Source organism: Chelon labrosus (assembly GCF_963514085.1).
Source record: "Chelon labrosus genome assembly, chromosome: 7".
In the NCBI taxonomy this organism is placed as follows: Eukaryota; Metazoa; Chordata; class Actinopteri; order Mugiliformes; family Mugilidae; genus Chelon; species Chelon labrosus.
In genome coordinates this window covers 10,345,973-10,365,519 of record NC_140343.1, presented here as the reverse complement: position 1 = coordinate 10,365,519, position 19,547 = coordinate 10,345,973, and the positions used below count along the sequence as shown (strand labels likewise).

Here is a 19,547-nt window from a genome sequence, read left to right as displayed (position 1 = left end):
TCACCAAATGACCATTCACACACAAATTTACAAGGCGTGAACAGACAGTGAAACGGTTCAAAAACACACCTGCAGTTACCATTGATTGCCAAAGAGAGCAAGATTGTCACTTTTAACATTATAAAGAATCTATTTAGGTAAAAAACAAAAAAGGAAATCCAGTTTCTAGTTCTTGTAACTCATCTAAAAGCAAAAGAAAAAAATTGTTAAATTGCTGGTTAAGCAAGCAGCGTCAGTTTCAGTTTTCTGAGTGATTAAGTTTACTCAACAAAAAAGAACAAAAAGGATTTTCACTCTCAAAGTGGAAAATCTTTAATAATAAAAAAATTATAAAACTGTTTGTGTGCTGTTTTTATTTGAGACGTTTATCAGTACCGAACCTTTTTAACAAAATCCACTGACTTCTTCCTTTAACAAAGTCACTGAACCTTTTTTTTTTTCTTTTTTTAAACGATTCACGATCAGATTCACAGTTGGACTGAAATAATTCAACAAACATTGAAGACAAAAGACTAAACCTTTGTTCCTGTAATGTTACATTGGTGGAAATCCTTCTCTAGGAAAATAAATTCCCTAATATGCATTTAACCTTTAACATCATTAGGAAAATTTACAGATTTGTTTTCAGTAAAGACTTATTTTGTAAAGAGGGCAAAGTGAAAGAGCAAACACAGCCGGGTGAATCTTTAACAAATTTATTTGTTCATCTTCACAGGACACTCAGATGACCAGTCAGTCAGTCGGTCGGTCGGTAAGTCAGGGTACAAACCTTTACTCCGTGACCGGGGCGTCAAAACGAGAAACAATATATATTTATAAATTAGAAAAAGGACAAAAAAAAAAAAAAAAAAAGCAAGTTACAGTGGGGGTTGTCCCTAGAAACTACAAGGAGCAAACGCAAGGCATTCATTTATAAACATCAGTATGGCTGATCTTCAGATGAAGTAGAAAAAGAAAATGTAACAAGAATATTCATCTTCACCCAGTCTCATGCAGGTAGGCTATGGGGAAACAATACATTGGCCCGTTATACATTCATTCATAGTATAGGTTAAAGTTCTGACAGCATGGCACGTTATGGAAATACATTAGTGACACGGTGTAATGGGAGTTTTGTTTAAGTACTGCATACAGCAAAAAAAAACAAAAAAAAAAACAGAACATTTAGTCGTTTTTTCTGAAAATCTGATTGAATTATTATATTTTCTCCTTGATCCAAGACATTCGTTCTGTCCACAGCCCATTCGAGAGCTCTTCAAAACACAGTTAGTGTTTAAAAAAATAAAAAAGAGAAAAAAAAGGACGAAATAAAATTCAGGTGGTGGACACAAAAACGTGAACACCCGGCCATCAGGTGACGGCAAAACCTTTACCTTGACCTCACTGCAGTGATATTGCACTGGATAAAATTGTATTACGTCCACACATTGTCTTTGAATGAGAGCTCAGATCAAATGATTGTAGGAAGAAACTGAAGAGATCAACTTTTTCTCTGCACACGAGAGGGAAGAGAGAAGTGAGACGATCAAGAACCATTTGTATTAATACGTGATAATCTGTCTCCTGAAACCTGATCCTGTCATAATGAGCTTTGTTGAGCCACTGGATAAATAAAGGGGAAAAAGCACGGGTGCTATCAAAGCCTCAACCTTAGGGAGGGAAGAAATCTAGTGCAACTGTCTGGGTCCAGGCGAGCTATCGAGCTGGATGCTGATTTTGAGGGCGCTGATGGAAATCTGCAGTTATTTGATGCTGTTACATTCTGTGAGATAATTTACCAATAGCTGTCGTATGATTTTAGAAATTCGGACACAACTTCAATCCTTCGTCAGCTCAAGAAGTCGTTGGCGTCTTCGCTGTGAAATGCAGGACTGTGAATCTCAACAACATTCACTACTACTGATATCAAACAGCTTCAGCGCACGGTCACAATCTCTCGCTCTCTCTTTCTTTCACACACATAAAACACAGCCGTGGGTCCGATTCATGGCACTTCAAGTAAAACGCGTGTATGAAAGAAAAAAAAAAAAAAAAAGGTTTCCCCTCATTTATGTTTCCTTACAATGAAAAAACTTTTAGCTTGTTTCTTTTTTTTTTCTCATCTTTCTTGTTTTTCTGGCACAAATCAGCCAGCAGGGAAAACATTTACAAAACATTTAAAGACACCATCACCTCAAGCGTCATCACACACACACACACACACAGACAGACGTGTGGACATGTAGGTACATACATTGTGTTTTTCATTGGGGCCCGCCAATGAAGCTCTGCAACCCGTGCAGAAAGGCTGATTGATGCATATGGGCAAGCAAACAGGCATCGTTTGGGAGGATACATGGGAAAGAATAGTCACAGCTCTACAGGTTTGTCACACACGAGGCCTACCATCATTTAAAAAAAAAAAAAAAAGGTAACTGTACATAGACACTGCTTAATAATGCTGCTTCAAAAATGTACATCATACATACAGGTTTATGCTGCTTGAGAAACATGCACACTACGCTAACTTTCTTCTTTACAGAGTCCTTGTGGACAAAAAGGCATTGAGAACTAGAATTACTAATAAGTGCAAACCCTGACCTTTTTATTTATTTATTTATTTATTTTTTTTTTAACTGATATGCCTTACTGCATGATGCCACTCCAGCGGTTAGCTTTCACAGGCGTCAGTGATTTGGCACGTTCAGAAAACTAAAGGAATAGTTGCTGATGACCCTACTGTGTGTGTACGTGTGTAAGTGTGTGTGTGTGTACGTGTGTGTGTGTGTGTGTGTGTGTGTGTGTGTGTGTGTGTGTTTGTTTTAGCGGCACTGCATCTGACTCGAGAGAAAAACCTGACGGAGGCAAAAAAACATAAAAACACAAGAAGACGAGCACATATAGGGTTAGCAAATAAATACATTCCAGCCGTTGAAGCTGCAGTCATCACACATGTGCGCCACTTCCGAACAAACCACAACTTTGGCTTTTCAATACAATCAGCAGTTTAACTGGCAAAGTGCAAACTTTTTCCGTTACTTCCCCACCGCCAACCACCCACGGACAACTCGAGCACTCTAGGGTAAACTAAACACGTCCAACTGAGCGTGCGGGGGCTTGTAGAGCTACTCCCAAGTTGCCATTTCTCGTGAAATACGTCAGTCTCTCCTCAGAAAGGAGAAAAGTGCACCAGGTGAGAGGTTCTCAGTTCAACTGATGGAGCCGGTGACTGTCACCCAGGAAGCTGAGATTTCTGCCTTTCGTCACCAAAGATACAGACAACATTTTCAATCTGTAACTGCTCAGTTTTCTCTAGATATTTACCAAAATTGCACTTTTCCTCCTGTAAGCATTTCGTATAATTCCTGTTGTAGCACACACACATAAACAATTAGTCATATGAAATGTGTTTGTGTCAATTAGACAAACCGACCCTGCCCCAGTGAGCCAAGGTGTCAAACGGCTAAAGTGATGCTTAAAATCCATTTCTTTCCTCTTCGTTCTCTGCCTCCCGAATGATCAACAAATAAGAAGGACGTTCAGGTGGAGGTAATACTTTTACAGCTCCATCTTGCTTTATATTTGCGTAACCGTTCCCATTTTATCCGAGTTGCAACAAAATCTGTAATTTAATCTTTAAACATGGCTCAAACACTGGTCTTCTCAATAACAATAATAATAAAAAAGATTAAATAAATGTAAAATAAAACACAAATTGTCCATGAGTCAAGATTTTAAAGACATCAACCTAACCTAAGCTTAAAAAAAAAAAAAAAAAAAAAAAAAAGACTTTTTTAATTTAATGGTGCTGTCATGGCTTGTTTACTAGAACTTGCTTAGGCAGAGTTTGTGAGGCTTAACAGTGCGCAGTGTTGTGGAGTGTTTGCGCTGTGACGCCAAGGCATTTTATCAAGAGGAAGACGTGACATTCCCCTGGGCCTCTGCTTGCCGACAAAACAGACAGCCAGAGGCTTTTTTTTTATATATATATATATATATATATATAGGTCCCATTATTCACAAAATGTGAGACTGGCACTTTCAGTCTTTCCGTTTTGCATTCCCAAACAAATTACTCCGAGCAGGGCTGCAAACTAGTCACAAAGAAACAAACTGAACAAGTGGTAAGGGCGAATTAGATGTTTGAGTTAAACAGGGAAGAGGCGGAAAGGGAAGGCATCAGCAGTTTGAATTTGTGAACATAAGGAAAAACTCTGGATAATGGAGAGAACCTGGGCGAGCAGCTGCACTCGTGGTGGTCAGAAGAAGCGGCAAGCAAGGTAACACAAAAATATAAAACTCAAAGTATATACAAAACAATAGCACGTTTCTGAAGAGCTGAGTGAGGGGCTGACTCTTTTTTTTTTTTTTTTTTTTTGAAAGTCAAAAAAAAAAACTAGACACATAAATAAATTAAAAAAAAGTCATAATAAATCTGTATATTACTTCGTTATTTCTAAGTGCTGTTTTTTTGATGGAGAGGCATCATCACCCTGAAGTTTACGCACGAGTCCAGAGCCGCACCAACAAATAAATGTTCCCGAGGACGGAGGGCTGTTTCGACAAGGCCAAAGACTCTTCAGCAGTTTCTTTTTGAGCATTTCAAATCTCCACGCAAAGAGTTAGCATGTGGGAAAGTGGACGTCCAATCATCTCGGAAAGGGCAACTTCACCATGAGGATGGTGGAAGACATCATAGAAGCTCCCATTCACCAGTAATCCTGTACTGTACAACAAATAAGAGTAAAACCCGAATGACGTAAAATAATTTACAGTTCGTTGTGCCCGCCATCTTCTTAGCAGTGATAAGATAAAAAAAAAAAGTTTTACAAGTAACTCCTTTTTGGGGGTGAAGCAACAGTGCAGTACTGACACAGCAGAGGGGAAGGAAGTTGAACTTACTTTGTGGCTACATAGAAACCTTGGCAGATAAAGCTTGTTCAATTTCTTGTTTTTCCTCCATGAGCAGCAGAGGCAGGGGTTAAGACTTCCCTGGGTTGCCAGGTTGTTCTTGTTGGAGGGAGGAGAAAAAAAAGAAAGAAGAGGAAGCATAGTAGCCAGCGATATGAGCATTAGCCAGGTAGGACACATCTACGAGGAAAATGCTCTCGTGTAGACCATGAAACAAGCCGACGGTAGCGTGAGGGCATCTCCAGGACCAAAGGAAAACGCTGATAATAAAAAAAAAAAAGGGAACCTCGTTAAAATAAAGAAAGAATTCTGTTTCAGCTCCTGACGTCCATCATCAGTGAGATATATGTGGTGTCTGCTGTGAAGCTTAATTCCTTGAAAGACTGCTGTGTTGGGCGAAGTACATACACCATGGCGGGGTTTTGTGTGTCGGGACGGCGTGGGAGTCAGTTTAGTGCATGCTGTCTAATTGTGTGGAATATCCAGTCCATCTTGGTGGTCCACCCTCCATGGTGAGCGTCGTTCATCTGTTTCATGAAGTAGTCCAAAGCCTCCTGCACCGGTGCAGAGTTTAGAGAGCCAAGTATGAGATTTTTCCAAGGCCTCAAGATATAATGAGAGCAGACAGGAGGATATGAAATAAAAAAAAAACACTTACCTGCTCACTTTTCTCCAGGCCCAGCGTCTTTCTGATGTAGGCGATGTCATCAAATGACTGCAGCTCAGGCATGCCAGAGCCCAGCATCATGGAGAACAGGTTGATGAAGAGGTTGGCGTGCTGCCGGATGGCCAGGTAAGCTTTATAGCACATCTCCTGGAACCTGGAGGGAGACAAACAAAGACTTGCTGAGTGGCTGCAGAGCGGAGAAGTGATCAACAAGAAAATACAGCATACATGACGCTTAGTGTTGGGCAGTGGCACCCACCCAAAGCCAGCTGAGGACATCTGTTTCATGTCCAGTCTGCCATCTGAAGGAGACTTAAGTGCTATGATAGTTTGGTTCAGACAAATCATGATCAAACTGCCTCGTCCTACAGTGGCTCATGCATAGGTTTCAAGATGTTTATTTTCATTAGTATAATCGTGCTCGCATGTTGTGAATTTACTAAATATACATATAAGGATCGGCTTTAGAAGAAACTGGGGAAAATGTATCACAAACACCGCACAACGTGACACTTTGTCGTCCTTTAAAGCCAGTTTAAGATAAACAAACAACATCAAACCTTTCATGTTATCTGGTCTCAAAACAGGAACCATCGACTAACAGAGGGACTGGATGAATGAAGCAGAGGGACGAGGGAAAATGCTGCAGTACCTCTCAAACTCTTTGGTCTTCGTGCACTCCTGTGATCCCTTGCTGATGACGATGAGGAAGTCTTGTGTCAGTACAAAGGGCACCCGCTCTCTCTTGTAGCCAAATTTCTTCTTCTTGTGATCCAGGAAATGTCCAAAATCTATATGAAACAACTGAGAGAGGAGCAGAACAAAGAAGGAGAGTAGAGGAAGTTGTTCTTTAAATCTCCACTGACGTCAAATCTACACCGGCACAAACCTCACCAATATCAAGTTATTTTATAAAGATGAGCAAAAACACTTTGTTTCCAAGCTTAAACTAGGTTTTCTATTGAATAGAAAATAATAAAAAAATCACCAAATTTGTTAAATGAAGCATTAAGGGAAATACAGAAACCAAAACGAAATAAAACAGACTAAATGATGAAGTAATTTCTCTTTTATATTTAACATTTCTGCAAGTGAAATAGAAAAGGCAAGAAAAGAGGATGTGTGGATAAATTGAAAAGCAAAAACTTTATCGCTTCATCACATTATTGAGGTAAATGGGGAACATTTATGGAAAGACTGTCTAAACCACAAATGTATTTAAACATGTTCAAATCCCTGTCAGATTCTTTAAAACTGATGAAAATCCACCAGAGGGTGCAGGTTGGTCCATATTTTGATGTGTGTACAAGTCACCTGTCCATCGTCTTTGACCATAATGTTGCTGTTGTGCCTGTCTCCTATCCCCAGGATAAATGTAGCTACACAGTAGCCAGCGCAGGACCTTGTGAACAGATCTACAGCCATGTCATACCTGCACAAACACAAACAAATTCACAAATAAGCACATATACCAGTGAATTACTTACGCAACAAAAGTGCAGAAAGAAGTATTTGGGGCTGTAACTACAAAACTTAATATCCCACAGATAATGGACATTGAAGATGTTGTAGAAATAATATGGAGAACTCACATCTCGCCTTTGTTCTTGTCCTTGAGCCACTGGTGCAGAGTGTTTGAGTTGAACTGCAGGGCTCCTTTTAAGCCTCCTTTGCACTGGATCTGCATGATGGTGTGGGAACTGCGGACCACCTCAATGAGACCCACACAGTCTCCTAACGACAAGCAGCCATAGGGCAACATCCTGGAGACGCACACAAAGCAGAGTTTCTTAAGCTTGTGCGCTGGCTGCAGCTAGAAAGCGTGAGAGGATGCAGAAAAGCACAAAGACAGAGGGGGATAGAGAGAGGGAGGTAACGGGAGGGAAAGTAGTACCGCAGGTCCAGGCCCTGATTCTGCCAAATATTCTCCATGATTTTAATGATCTGCAACGTCAGCATGTCCTGGCGCAAGTCTACAAAAAAAAACACACACGATGAAGGAAGTTAATTACATCCTGGGATTAAACACAACCTGTACACTATAAAGATGAGCCGATCTGATTAGAATAGGAAAACAAGCCAGCCAAGAAGCTCTTCAGTCCTATAAACAGCCCTTGTGTCAATATTTGGAGCTGGGAATTGTCACTTTATAGCACAATTAAGGAAAAGTGAACCGTTCTTCCTGCGCAAACAGAGCTGAAGCTTTCAGAGCTTCTTCTGTAATGTGAACTAAGAGGCAACTAAATACAAAGAATATATATATTAAATATGGATAAATATCATAACAGGTTTATGAAAATGTTGTTGTTGTTAGTGTTATCAGCATCATTATTTAGACATTTGATTTGCTTTTATGTTAAATGTCAAATTCAATGACATTCATGTAAGCATGTGTTGTTTCAGACAGGCCATGTGTTTGTATGTGTGCGTTTACCGTCTCCATTTTTGAAGATGATCTCATTGTTCTGAAACAGCAGCTCTGACATGATGTCGGGATTCTCCCAGTTCAGCCACAACGGCCTCTTTGCCGACGACATGATCCTGCATTCATCCAACCTGTGCGCGCATTAAAATTGATTCTAGTTGTTAAATAATCTCTTCTTTTTCTTTTTGCATTTATGCACATAAACACCCAAGCTCCATTTATGTTCCGACCTCAAGTTTCCCAGTTGATGTGCAGGGTTGAGAGGAGAGGTGAAGTTCTGCAGAGCATCCATGTAGTCCGGTCTCTTCATCTGGTCCACAAGAAACCGCATTTGGACCTTCACAAGAGACACACAAACACACACAACCACAATATTACAAATGTCTCTTCACAAACATGCACCTGCATCCATACACATCAACAAAGTAATCCTCTAAAAGAGAGCGCATCTGTATGCATAGAAAACCAGAGAGTAACTGAATGAGCAAACTGGTCAGGAATTCCGATGTCATTTTAAGAACGTACAAAAGATCTCAAACATAAAAACCAGGTTGTTTATTAGGTTATTTCAACATAAAAATGACTCGTAATTAAAAAGAATTATGTATGGTGTCAGTTTTGAAGAAATTTCCTGAACTAGCTTTAGTTAATTAACTAGAGAAACCACTGACAAATCCTGGATTTTGTGATAAAAGCAGCACATAGACATTAGACAATTTTACCAGCAGACTTGTATGATGGTTAATACAACCGTACTTTTCCTAATATAGGTCTTAAAAACTATGAAGTTCAATGAACTCACACTGTTCCATTGTGTTTGGATGTGTTGCAGCCTCCTTACCTTCTGCGTCTCATCCTTCTTTTCCTGTTTAAGGATGTCAGTGAGGTTTATGAGCTTCTCCATGGCCTCCACCTGCCGGCTCAGGTGCTTCAGGTACATGCCGCAGGCCCTGCAGTAAGACTCCAACAGCAGCCCAAACCTCTGGCTCACCGTTTTGTTGTGCATTTCTGATCTGTGAAGCCACAAAGAGTTAGATGAGACAGTAGCGGGGAGGAGAGATGAGTTTTTTTTAGCCCTCTGGAATGAGTCTGTGAAAGGAAAGGAAGGCACATGAGCGGTGACTCACTTCAGATGCCAGAAGAAGAAATGTCCTATCCTTTGATTGGTCAGAGCCTTTTTGAGGAGAAAACGGACCAGGGGATTGTCAAGGTACTGCTCATATTTTAATACCTAGAACAGTTGGAGAGAGAGGAAAGAAAGAACAAGATGCTCAGAGATCATCGTCATTTCTAACGCTATGATGTCTCCCCTCCATGTACACACAAATACAACCTGAGGCATTACAGCACTGACGGTTTTCAAGAAAGACAAAGAGGACAAACAAAATCCACTTTCTGACAGATATAAGAAAGGATGTCAAAGGCACTCAGGCTGAAGAGAGGCTTTCACAAGTGGACTGTACAGACTCAATATCTTCCAACAGTCAGCTCTTCAAGGGAATTCAATAGATTCAGCACTTTATGAGACATACCTGCACCAGCTGGATTAGGTACTGAGACAGCTTATCGTCAGTCAGGTATTTGTCAAGGCAGCGTACAGCAAAGTGCCTGACCATGGGGTCCGGATAGTTACAGTCCAACAGCTCCATGGCCTGCTCAGGACGGATTGATGGCCATTCTTTTAACAGACAGTACATCTGGGAAACACACAAGCCAAGAACTATGAATGACTTTTTATCAAGAGGAGACAAATATCCACATGAACCATGTGGGATGAGCCAGATGAGCATTGTACATCCATCATTTACTCCGTCCTCTCCAGCTCATTTATCAGACACACGTCATATGTAAGAATATTTATACAACAAGCAAGTATGAAATGGCCTGAAGTTACCTGTGCTACTTCATCTCTGGAGTTCCACTTGACAGCGAGAAGGATCTTGGGAAGGATTTCAGGGATGTTCATGCAGTAGTGCCTTAGAAACCAAAAAAGTTAAAATTTAGATTTATAATGTCATAACCACACAGCAAATTTAATATTTACATACAGCTTTATATGAGTCACTGAAATCTATTCCATGCCGTGTAAGCTTCGATTTACCAAAAGTGGCGCTTTGAGAGTTTGAGAGTTATGTAAAGTAGTGTGGAGTCATTTCCAGGTAGGAAGGTTACCTGTGTCTCCAGAGAAAGTCTTTCTCCTGCTCAGTGATTTCTGACAGGGGGTCCCTGTTACTCAGCTGCCTCAGCTGCTCAATGTCGCTGTCCGTCAACGCGTGATCTCTGGCCACACGTTTGCTCTGAAACACACGTCAGAAATGAAACCACACTGTTACACAACCAACATTAAACATCTACCCTGGATCCGCAGTTATCAAGCTGCAATGCAGCAGACAAATCTGTAGTAGAATCACAACATCAACAACCGTGCTAGGGGCTTTGAGGATGATTTAAAATGAGTCATCACAGCGAGGGATAGAAACAAGTAACAATGAACTTATTAAACACAGACAAAAAGCCTCTTTTACCATCTCTAAATCAACTGTAAATACGCATTTATGATTGCAAAACAACACAATCTACACTCATATAGCAGTTCGTTACGTACACAGGTGAAAACAAATGCAGTCTAATGCAACCGTCTGGCACTAAATCCCCCTTCATGACGGTAAGAAAGGTGGTAATTCAACAGTATCATCATCATTTTAGAGGTGCTCTTACGGGGTTTCTGTTATTTAACTTGTTGACTAAAATGGGGTTGCCAAAATAAGAGAAACGTGTGTGGGTAAATCACAACACACTTCAGTAGTACTACACAGTTGAAGCGACAGTTCTCTTAGTTATTTTAAACAAATGCTGAATACCATAACGTTCATGAAGCTGAGATTTAGCACAGGACATTAGTTTGCATTTATCTTCACTAGTGTACCTAATGAACTGGCAAATGAGTGTATATTGTAAATGCAACTGCGGAATAACAGAGCAATTCTGAAATATTTTCTGTAGACACCAAAATCAAACCGTTCATTTTAGGGCTCTGGGTTAATACCCCGACAATATTTTCTAATCCTGAATGTTGGTCAGCCAAGCATAAAATCTGTGCAAAAGAGGTTTTACCCGATCATTATCAAAAACCAATCAGATTCCTGACAGTACAAATATGAAGCTAATTTAGATTTTAACTACGCTGGATGTGCAATCAAGTCATTTTCTGGTCAGGAACAAGCCAGATAATATTATCATTGCACCGAAGAGTACAAGATGGGAACTCCTCACATTTTGCACATTAATCACATTCTCACGAGGCAAAACAAACCATGTGCCACATCAACACGTCAGAAGTCACCGTCCTCATGGCACACATCATCTAGAAATCTGATAAGACAGAGCATCATCTGCCCCGTCATGAATAACTGAAGACAGTAACGTACACCGACTCTACTGAGTTACGCATAAAAAAAAAAAAAAAAGTGACGGGTTAGTTAGGGATAGTTTGCGAAGTGTGAGTCAGCGGTGAGTTTTATACTTAATTATAGGTCTCGATTCATCATTCATTTAGGGTTGTTCCTATGATTGGAGCCTGCTTCAGCCAGCAGACAGCCACGCCAAACCACGACCTCTTTGCCTTTCCTCAGCATCTAAAAAGTCTCTGTTGAGCACGTAAGAAAATTATGGAAGCGTCTTTCTGGAATATCTGGGCATTTACAAACTTATCAACAGTACGGTCATTTGGTAAAAAGCTGTGTTCTTGACGCCAGCCCTAAAATGCATTTCGGGATACCTGGCTGCCCCAGGAACACACAAGTTACCGCCCAATGGGAAGGACTGAGGATGTTTCACAAGTTGACGATGTGTTCAGGCAAGAATGCATATTGAGAAAAGTCCTCTGTGTCTCGGTGGTTTGGATAATTGAAGAGTTAGCAGAGCCTCGTAAATGTCTTGAGTGGTCACAGCCATTCTCCAAAAATACACAAACCAATCGGCCCTAAAGTGTGTTCTAACTGTTGAGTTACCGCTTTCACAAAACCTGCTGTACTGTAAACACTATTATATAATATTATATACACTACTATATAATACAGATGACTCAATGACACCTAACTATAATTACACGTGACAGCTTGTCTCGGACAGCACACACATGGTGCTGTGCTTACGCTGCACCAAGAGAGAAGATGTGAACAGTGTGAGATGATGTGTTAAATTATTCAGGACACGTGTGTCACATGTGAGGATTGCCCGACTCGTACTACGTCCTGTGATGATAATAACATCTAATTACTATCTCGGCTAATTTAGCAGATTGTCCCACTAAGAGGAATGCCTTTAACAGCAAGCACATTTGAGGCCTCACAACCCAGTGTTAAGATATCCCAGTTCACATGTCGGCCGTTTCTTATGCTTGAGGTTGTAACTAATGTATTTTTTCTTTATTGTATGATTTCACACTCAAATCTGCCGTCACCAGTGATAACATTTAGCACACACTCCTTGTTTACTGGAGTAAACCGCTCATGCAGTCCCACATCTGCAAGGTTCCTACACGATTTCAACAGCTGTGACTTATATTACCTGTCCCGAGAGGTTGTAGTTAAACCCCAGTTCCCTTGAGATGGTCCAGTTTGCATGATCTTCCACTGCATTCATATCTGGGTATTTGACAGGACTACTAAAATGGTCAAACTCCAGCTCCAGGCATGGCGTTTCCTGGACAACACAGATTTAAAACAAATACCGTCATCTTATGAAATAATTAATGAAATCTCAATGAAATATGAAAATCTGATACCTTCTTATATGCCATTTTTGGTACAATCCACATATGAATTTGTAGAAATAATAAAAAAATAAAGGTGCTGATCACCTTATTGGGGTTAGACCCAGTGACTCCGATGGGGTTGAGGAGGTCTTCAAGGCCGTGAGGGACGGGCCAGAGATTCAGAGCCATCTTGTTTGCAACCAGAGTGTGGGTATAATCAAACAAGTTGATGTTTCCCCAAGCTAGTGGACAGTGCTCCTGGTCAAACAAAACGGACAAACAGAGGAGAACAATCATCCTGAATCAGAGAGACTTAACAAAAACAAAATCTGGGAAGTCAAGGTTTCTTTAGCGACTCAGACTAAGGTATACATCAGATAATCCTTAGTGTAATACTCACATTCACAAACAGGGTCATTGAGGACTAAAGAGAATTTCAGATTTCTACTCTACTAAATCTTAAAACTGGGAATTCACTGCTCATACTGCTGAAACTCTGTATGTGTGTATTTACCTTTAACGTAGAGGTTTGTTGATTACTGTATACATGGGATTTGACAGGATCATTAGAGGTGTTATTGTGCTGTCAGTGGTTTTAGTAGCATTTAATTAATGTTAAAGTCCTTGAACAAAATTTAAATATCATGTCAGCTTCCAAACTATAATGATAGGTTTGCCATTATAGACTCTGAAAGGCTGAGTATGTGAATGTGGCTGCTTTTTTAATACTGTTGTTGATTCTTGATCCTCAATTAAAACACAATTTAACTGTACTATTTCTGTCAAAGCTTTTATCTGATACACAATCACAAATGCTAGACAAATGTTTGGATAACATCTTAATCTTGGGAGTGAGTTCTCACGAAGGGCAGCGACGGAACAAGGTGACAAATGCCAGGACAGCGGCGGATAGATTTACATGCAGACAGCCAGTCGAAATGCTCCTATTTATAGTAAGTGCTGGAACAAAGGGCTGATGTTAAAAAAAGTGTTTATCTTTAATTCAGCTGGGGCATGAAAGAGCATCCGCTAACCTGACCTCAGCCGAGCATGGCGTGGCAGGAGACAGGGCTCACCCCGGGTGTCTGTTACAATATCCATGTCTGCCATTCACACTCAGACACACACACACACACCTTTCTCTTCCAGCTTTTCACTATAAAAATATATTATGAAACTACTTGTTTTTGTCGATTGCGTCATTTCATTTTATGATTTAATTTTTTTAGCCGACAGCTCTTCTTTTAATTTAGCTATATCTGATTTTTTCCCTTTTTCTGCTGTCAGTTTTTTCGTTTAAATACTCCAATACGAGTTCAAAATAGAGCAACTCGCCTCTTTCACAACATGCCCTCAATGTGAGCTGCACAAAGCAAAGAATTTTCTACCATGTATGGAAAAGTCTCTCTGCCGATTGTGTTTCTGTCGAGGTGTTCTGCCACCCCAGTGCCCATGGCTGATTAGTAATTAAACAGAGCCAAAGATGATACCACAGCTTCCATTCTCCTTAGACACATATACCGAGTCAGGCTGACACAACGGGCAGACCGCCTAACGTCACCTATAGGCATATAAGGGGTGAGCACTGTTCTGACAAAGGCCATCTGCTATTCTTAGGTGATAATAGCTAGATCATTGTCTGCCCTTCAAAAAAAAGACATTCAACTCCGTCTCTGCAACTATGACAGATTCGTTTCAGTCACTGGGTTATGTCTTACCTCCTTGGCACCCTTTCTGCCCTTAACAGAGCATATGGAGAGGCAGAGCCTGGCAGCACGGGGGATGTCTGGGATGTACATATCATAGGTGAGCCACTCATTCCACCTGTAGTGAGTATGACAATGAGATACAAAGATAACCAATTCATTTCTATTCAAGAAAATATCATATATGTGGTCTAAATCTCAAGCTAAATCACCAAAGACTGGCCAAAAAATGAATCTTTGAGGACTACCACATGACTTATTGACAGAAAACTGAGTGCTCACAAACACTGCAACTTTATACACAGGATTCTGCAAAACAAATTTCAGGCATCTCAATACTTTCTGTTGTTTTAATAGAAGTCTGTTCCCCCGAGCATTCGTCTACACAGCATTTCTGTCCTCCAGTATAAGTGTGGCGAGACACACAGGTTTAGCAGTAACATAATATGTCAGTTTAGTGTTACTATCGAGCAGCTAAACTGTTAACTTACTCTCCTGCCTCCAACTTATTTAGGTAAATTAGAGGTGTAGACTGCGTGCAGGACGAATAACGTGAAAGTGAATTAAGAAGTTATTTTCCTGAATAATGGTCAGTTACCTGGGATTAGAGCAGGGTACTCTCTGTGTGTTGACATTGTCACACATCTGCTCACCTCCATGGTAAATGCCTGTCCTCACATATATCTGAAAGTACAGAGAATGAGGAAAACAAATGAGACAGTCAGAGAATAACAAGATAACGTATCAATCATTAACTGGCCGGTACCTTAGAAGTGTAAGCCTGAATTTTTACTACTCTTAAGTGGTGTTAGGTTCATGTGATTCCAGACAGTAAACAAACATGAGCTACCAGACCTCCTTTCCCTTTGTAAAGGTCTTTGTTCACATGAAGCCTCGACAATGACTGTTTGTTTTAACAGGATGTCAGGAAGTTGGACATGGGACATGGTGAACAACTGAGAAAACAGTCAACGGATACTGCCAAAACCGAATCTTGTTGTTGTGTAATGTATATTTAGAATACCTATCACTCTACTGTTTGTTTTTTTAACTTAAATTCATACCTATTATTCTCCTACCACCCATACCAGCATCATGTCTGATAAGCAGTAAAGTATTTGTTGTTTAATTGTGACTGACCTACACAGACACTGGTATATTTCTGGTTGCCCCCACCTTGTCAATGTCTCGTATATTGACGTTAACATAGGTGGCACACAGGATGCGTATTCTCAGAGTCCCGTTGATGGTCCACAGCGACTTGGCAGCTGCCTCACCATTCATATACGATGTTGCAGTGGAGATGCGCCGGGAGTAGGACGGCATGACGAAGTTGTCTGTAGGCAACTGGGTGTACAGGCTGTCCTTAGCCATTAGCATCAGGTTAGGCATCCTGCCCAGCATGATGCAACTACGGATATACTAGAGGGAGAGACAGAGAAGGGGGGGAATGACACAGAGAAGGATGGTTAGCTGAAAGTCTCACTGAGCTGCTAGTGTTACACCGTGTCCAAGTGTAACCAATGATATCAATCGGTAACTTTCATGCAGCTGCCCAGTGACCGAAGAGGAAACACTGGCACGTGTGGACATGTCTCTTTCAAATCTGGCTCTGTGCTTTAACGAAACCAATGCAGACATTTTAACATGTCCACAATACAATAAACAAGAGATTTAAAACAGACCTTCTGGTGTAAAATAATTTAAATACCCTTTTTCCAATGTATAGACTAAATATATATATATATATATATATATAGTCATTTAAAGACACTTTCAGGAACACCAAACCAAAAAGGGAAGTGAGAAAATGACTATATCTGACACCGTCACATAGTTCTGTGCAATACACAACCACACACAACAATGCGTCATTGCTTAATAAAGCCTGGCCTTCACCGACGGTCTATCTCTGTGACTATTTCTCTCTTTCTTAAGGCTAATTTTAAGAGCTACTGGGTGTGATCAGTGTCTTTATATGTCGACACATATTTTTAAAATGCCAGCTGCCAGTGCTGCATTAACACGTTCAACCAATCGGCGAAGACTTATGTCAGCGTTCGTCTTGGGATGTGAGACTACAGGTCATGTATAGAGGAGGAACAAAGGACTCTAATAATGTAGTTTCAGAACTAATACTGCTCACGAACAGGGGAGCACTTCCTCCAACAATGTGAACTATAAAAATCTTTTTCTGCAGTCTGAAAGCATCACAAGTCATTTTTATTTGTGCCTGAATCAGTCAACCATTACATTATAGCAAGACTGGCAATTAGATTTTACAAATTTAACGGCTTTCATATTTTTAGTTAACTGGGGAAGCCATGAATAACATACTGAGTGTGTATATTGTACTTGCCCACATGTCTCTTACCTTGTACTGGCTGATGGGGTACTTCTCCAGCAGGTACTCGTCACAGCCACATACTTTGAGGATGTATTTACCCTGATATTCCTGAACGCACATCTTTAGCTGCTCTGGAGATAGCAGCATGCTGCGTGTCTTCTTACGGATGGCCTCTGCAATCACCTTTAGGACATGACACATGCAGACACTTTACATTTGAGGTCGGTAGGGCTGTATTTATTACTGGACTGAACTGAATTATAAAGGGACTTCTATTTTCATACACTCAGCAAACTAACAGGTGTAACTTTTGTAGTGTTTTCAAATCAAATGCACAGCGTAAAAGAGCTCTAATGAATGACTTCATATTCACCCCACCTGTTCAGGCACGCAGTCGTGGTTGATCTTCAATGTATACTTTTGTTTGTCATTGTTCGGAGAAACAATCACCCATATTACAACAATAATCTGACCTATATAAAAGACAAAAAAAAAAAAAAAAAACAGACAGAGGTTGAGGAAAAAAATCAATAAATTTTTTTGCAGCAACACAGTATCTGACATTAATTATTTTGAGGTCTGGGGCTACTGAAGCGTGTACTGTGGCTCCTTACTATTGTTCTAACACAATAGCATCCCACTAAAAGCTCTTTAATCAATACATTGATTTTCACACTCATAACAATAGATCACCTGTAAGGCTAGCTACAGCAATTAGGTATGACAGGAGATTACTATGCTCACTTGCTTGCAACCGTTTTTAAGAGCTTCATATGTGCTTTATATAAAAGACAATCATTGAAGAGTTTCAATCAAAGAAACAACAATAAAGCGATAAATACGTAAAAATAAACATTAATTTTGTCTTCATTTTGTCTCGTAGGCTGCCTACCTTTGTCCAGTTTGCTATAGATGTGTTTGGGAAGTTCTTGTGTCGATTCTACGTTGGGTGGGTAAACGTACAGAGCTCTACTGTGTGGACCGCTGGCATCTCTCAGCTCCACAGAGTCTTTACAGACATTCAGGATGTTTCTCCTGAAGTCCTGAACCTCGGGGTCCTTCACAAGGTCAAACTCACACACAGGCATACCAATGGCAAAACCTGACAGAAAGAAAAAAAACAATCAGCCAGCTTAACCTCTAGCAGGGTTCCCACTCCTGACCTGAAATTATTTTCCAGGACTTTTCCAGGACATTTTCAGCTGCTACAGAGACAAGTTATCATGTCATACACTAATACATTCCCCTGTCCCGCTCATTCTTTGGAATGATATTAGCGACACTGGCACTTTTCAACTTACCGTAGTCCCGAATTTTGTCTCAAGGCGCGGGGTCTGAAAAGTCGCTAAAGCCAGAAATTCTCTGCTGAAGCTAGCGACAAAATCACTGCGCTGGCTAGAAGCAGAGAAGCTCCGTGCCGTATGTTGCCCAGAAGACATGCATGCGCATAACTTTTAACCCGTTTGCATTCAGTCAGAAGGCAGGGGAAGGATAAATATTTTTCCAGGATAACTTAATAATTTCCAGGACATTTGACCTTTTTTTCTCATTTTCCATATGTTTTCCATGACTGGAAAATTGGTCAATCATTTTCCAGGTTTTCCAGGTTTTCCAGGACGCGTGGAAACCCTGTCTAGATAATTTCAAATATTTTACTTGGTATATTTTCTAAAAAAAATACAGTGAAGATAAAGTGAAATTTAGTGTCTGTACTTTTTTTTTCCTCTTTCCATATTTAGACCGATTATAAATAGTGTATAGAGAACCAAAAATGAACTATTCCTGTATTCCATCTTAGAATTTGTCATCTGTAACTACATCTCTTTTTTTAAATAAACATGCCAGAACAGAACTCAGACTATTAGAGGAAAATAAACTCTCACCAATCTCTCTGTTGAGGATCTTTTCCTCTCTGTTGCCAACTGGTTCAATGACCTTGAGGAAAGGCTGGAAGAGTCGGAGGTCACACAGCCTCCGAGTCTCATCATAGAACTCCTCCCGCTCTGCTTCCTGTAGGAGCGGAAAAAACAAGCTGTGTTCAGTACTCCACTTTGTTTCTTCCTTTTTAAAAATAAAAGCCAGTCATAAATTGCTGTAGGAGTTGACAGCATTGCAGGTGCAGAATACATGATTTGGGAAATGAGGAAAACATGTTGCGTTTCTGAGCATTTCTAAAGCTAAACTGTATTTTCTTTCTTTCTAGAACGTGTCCTTACCTGATATTCAAATTGAGATTGTGAGTTCTCACCTGTGTAACACTGACAAAGATGTAGGATGTCTCCTCTTGGAGGAGATGATGGAGAGGATATTTTCTGGCCTCCTTGAACAGTTCATGTTTGATGGTGATGAGCGTGGCCTCACGGAGACACTCCAGGGTCAGAATCATCCCATTAGGCAGCAGACAGTCCACCAGGATCCTGCAGACACGCACATCACAATTATGAAGACGATCAATATCTCTTTTTAAATGACCAAACATATTAAGTGTTTTTCTAACAAACAATTCAGAACCACTTTACTGATTAACGGGGCAGATAACAACTGGTCAAGACTGGATATATAAATTCAAAATGGAAAAGTTTGATTTTATTTAAAATTTAGAAACAAAATTAGCAATTATATAATCAGTAGTAATTACAGAAATACTTTTGCATCCACTGTGGTGTGTCATACCTAGGAGGCATCAGGTGGATGCCCCATAGCTCCCCTGAGGATGGCCTGGGTGGCATCTTCCTCTCTGTCTCCCAGTTCAGTCA

General features: G+C 40.3%; 1 protein-coding gene across 1 annotated transcript; it reads right to left on the bottom strand.

Moving 5' to 3' along the window:
* Window positions 1–540: 540 nt before the first annotated feature.
* pik3ca (phosphatidylinositol-4,5-bisphosphate 3-kinase, catalytic subunit alpha) lies at window positions 541–19,520 on the bottom strand (the record flags this gene model as incomplete). The annotated part of the gene is made up of 24 exons (XM_084548092.1): window positions 541–5,444; window positions 5,549–5,711; window positions 6,210–6,361; window positions 6,872–6,989; window positions 7,150–7,320; window positions 7,452–7,530; window positions 7,992–8,113; window positions 8,213–8,319; window positions 8,824–8,995; window positions 9,110–9,213; window positions 9,515–9,679; window positions 9,877–9,958; window positions 10,155–10,279; window positions 12,552–12,686; window positions 12,844–12,996; window positions 14,457–14,562; window positions 15,043–15,128; window positions 15,621–15,866; window positions 16,819–16,974; window positions 17,170–17,264; window positions 17,684–17,893; window positions 18,675–18,801; window positions 19,040–19,208; window positions 19,465–19,520. 24 exons carry the CDS (start codon window positions 19,518–19,520, stop codon window positions 5,337–5,339), a joined length of 3,207 nt encoding a protein of 1,068 aa, XP_084404218.1. The 3' UTR covers window positions 541–5,336.
* Window positions 19,521–19,547: the final 27 nt, after the last annotated feature.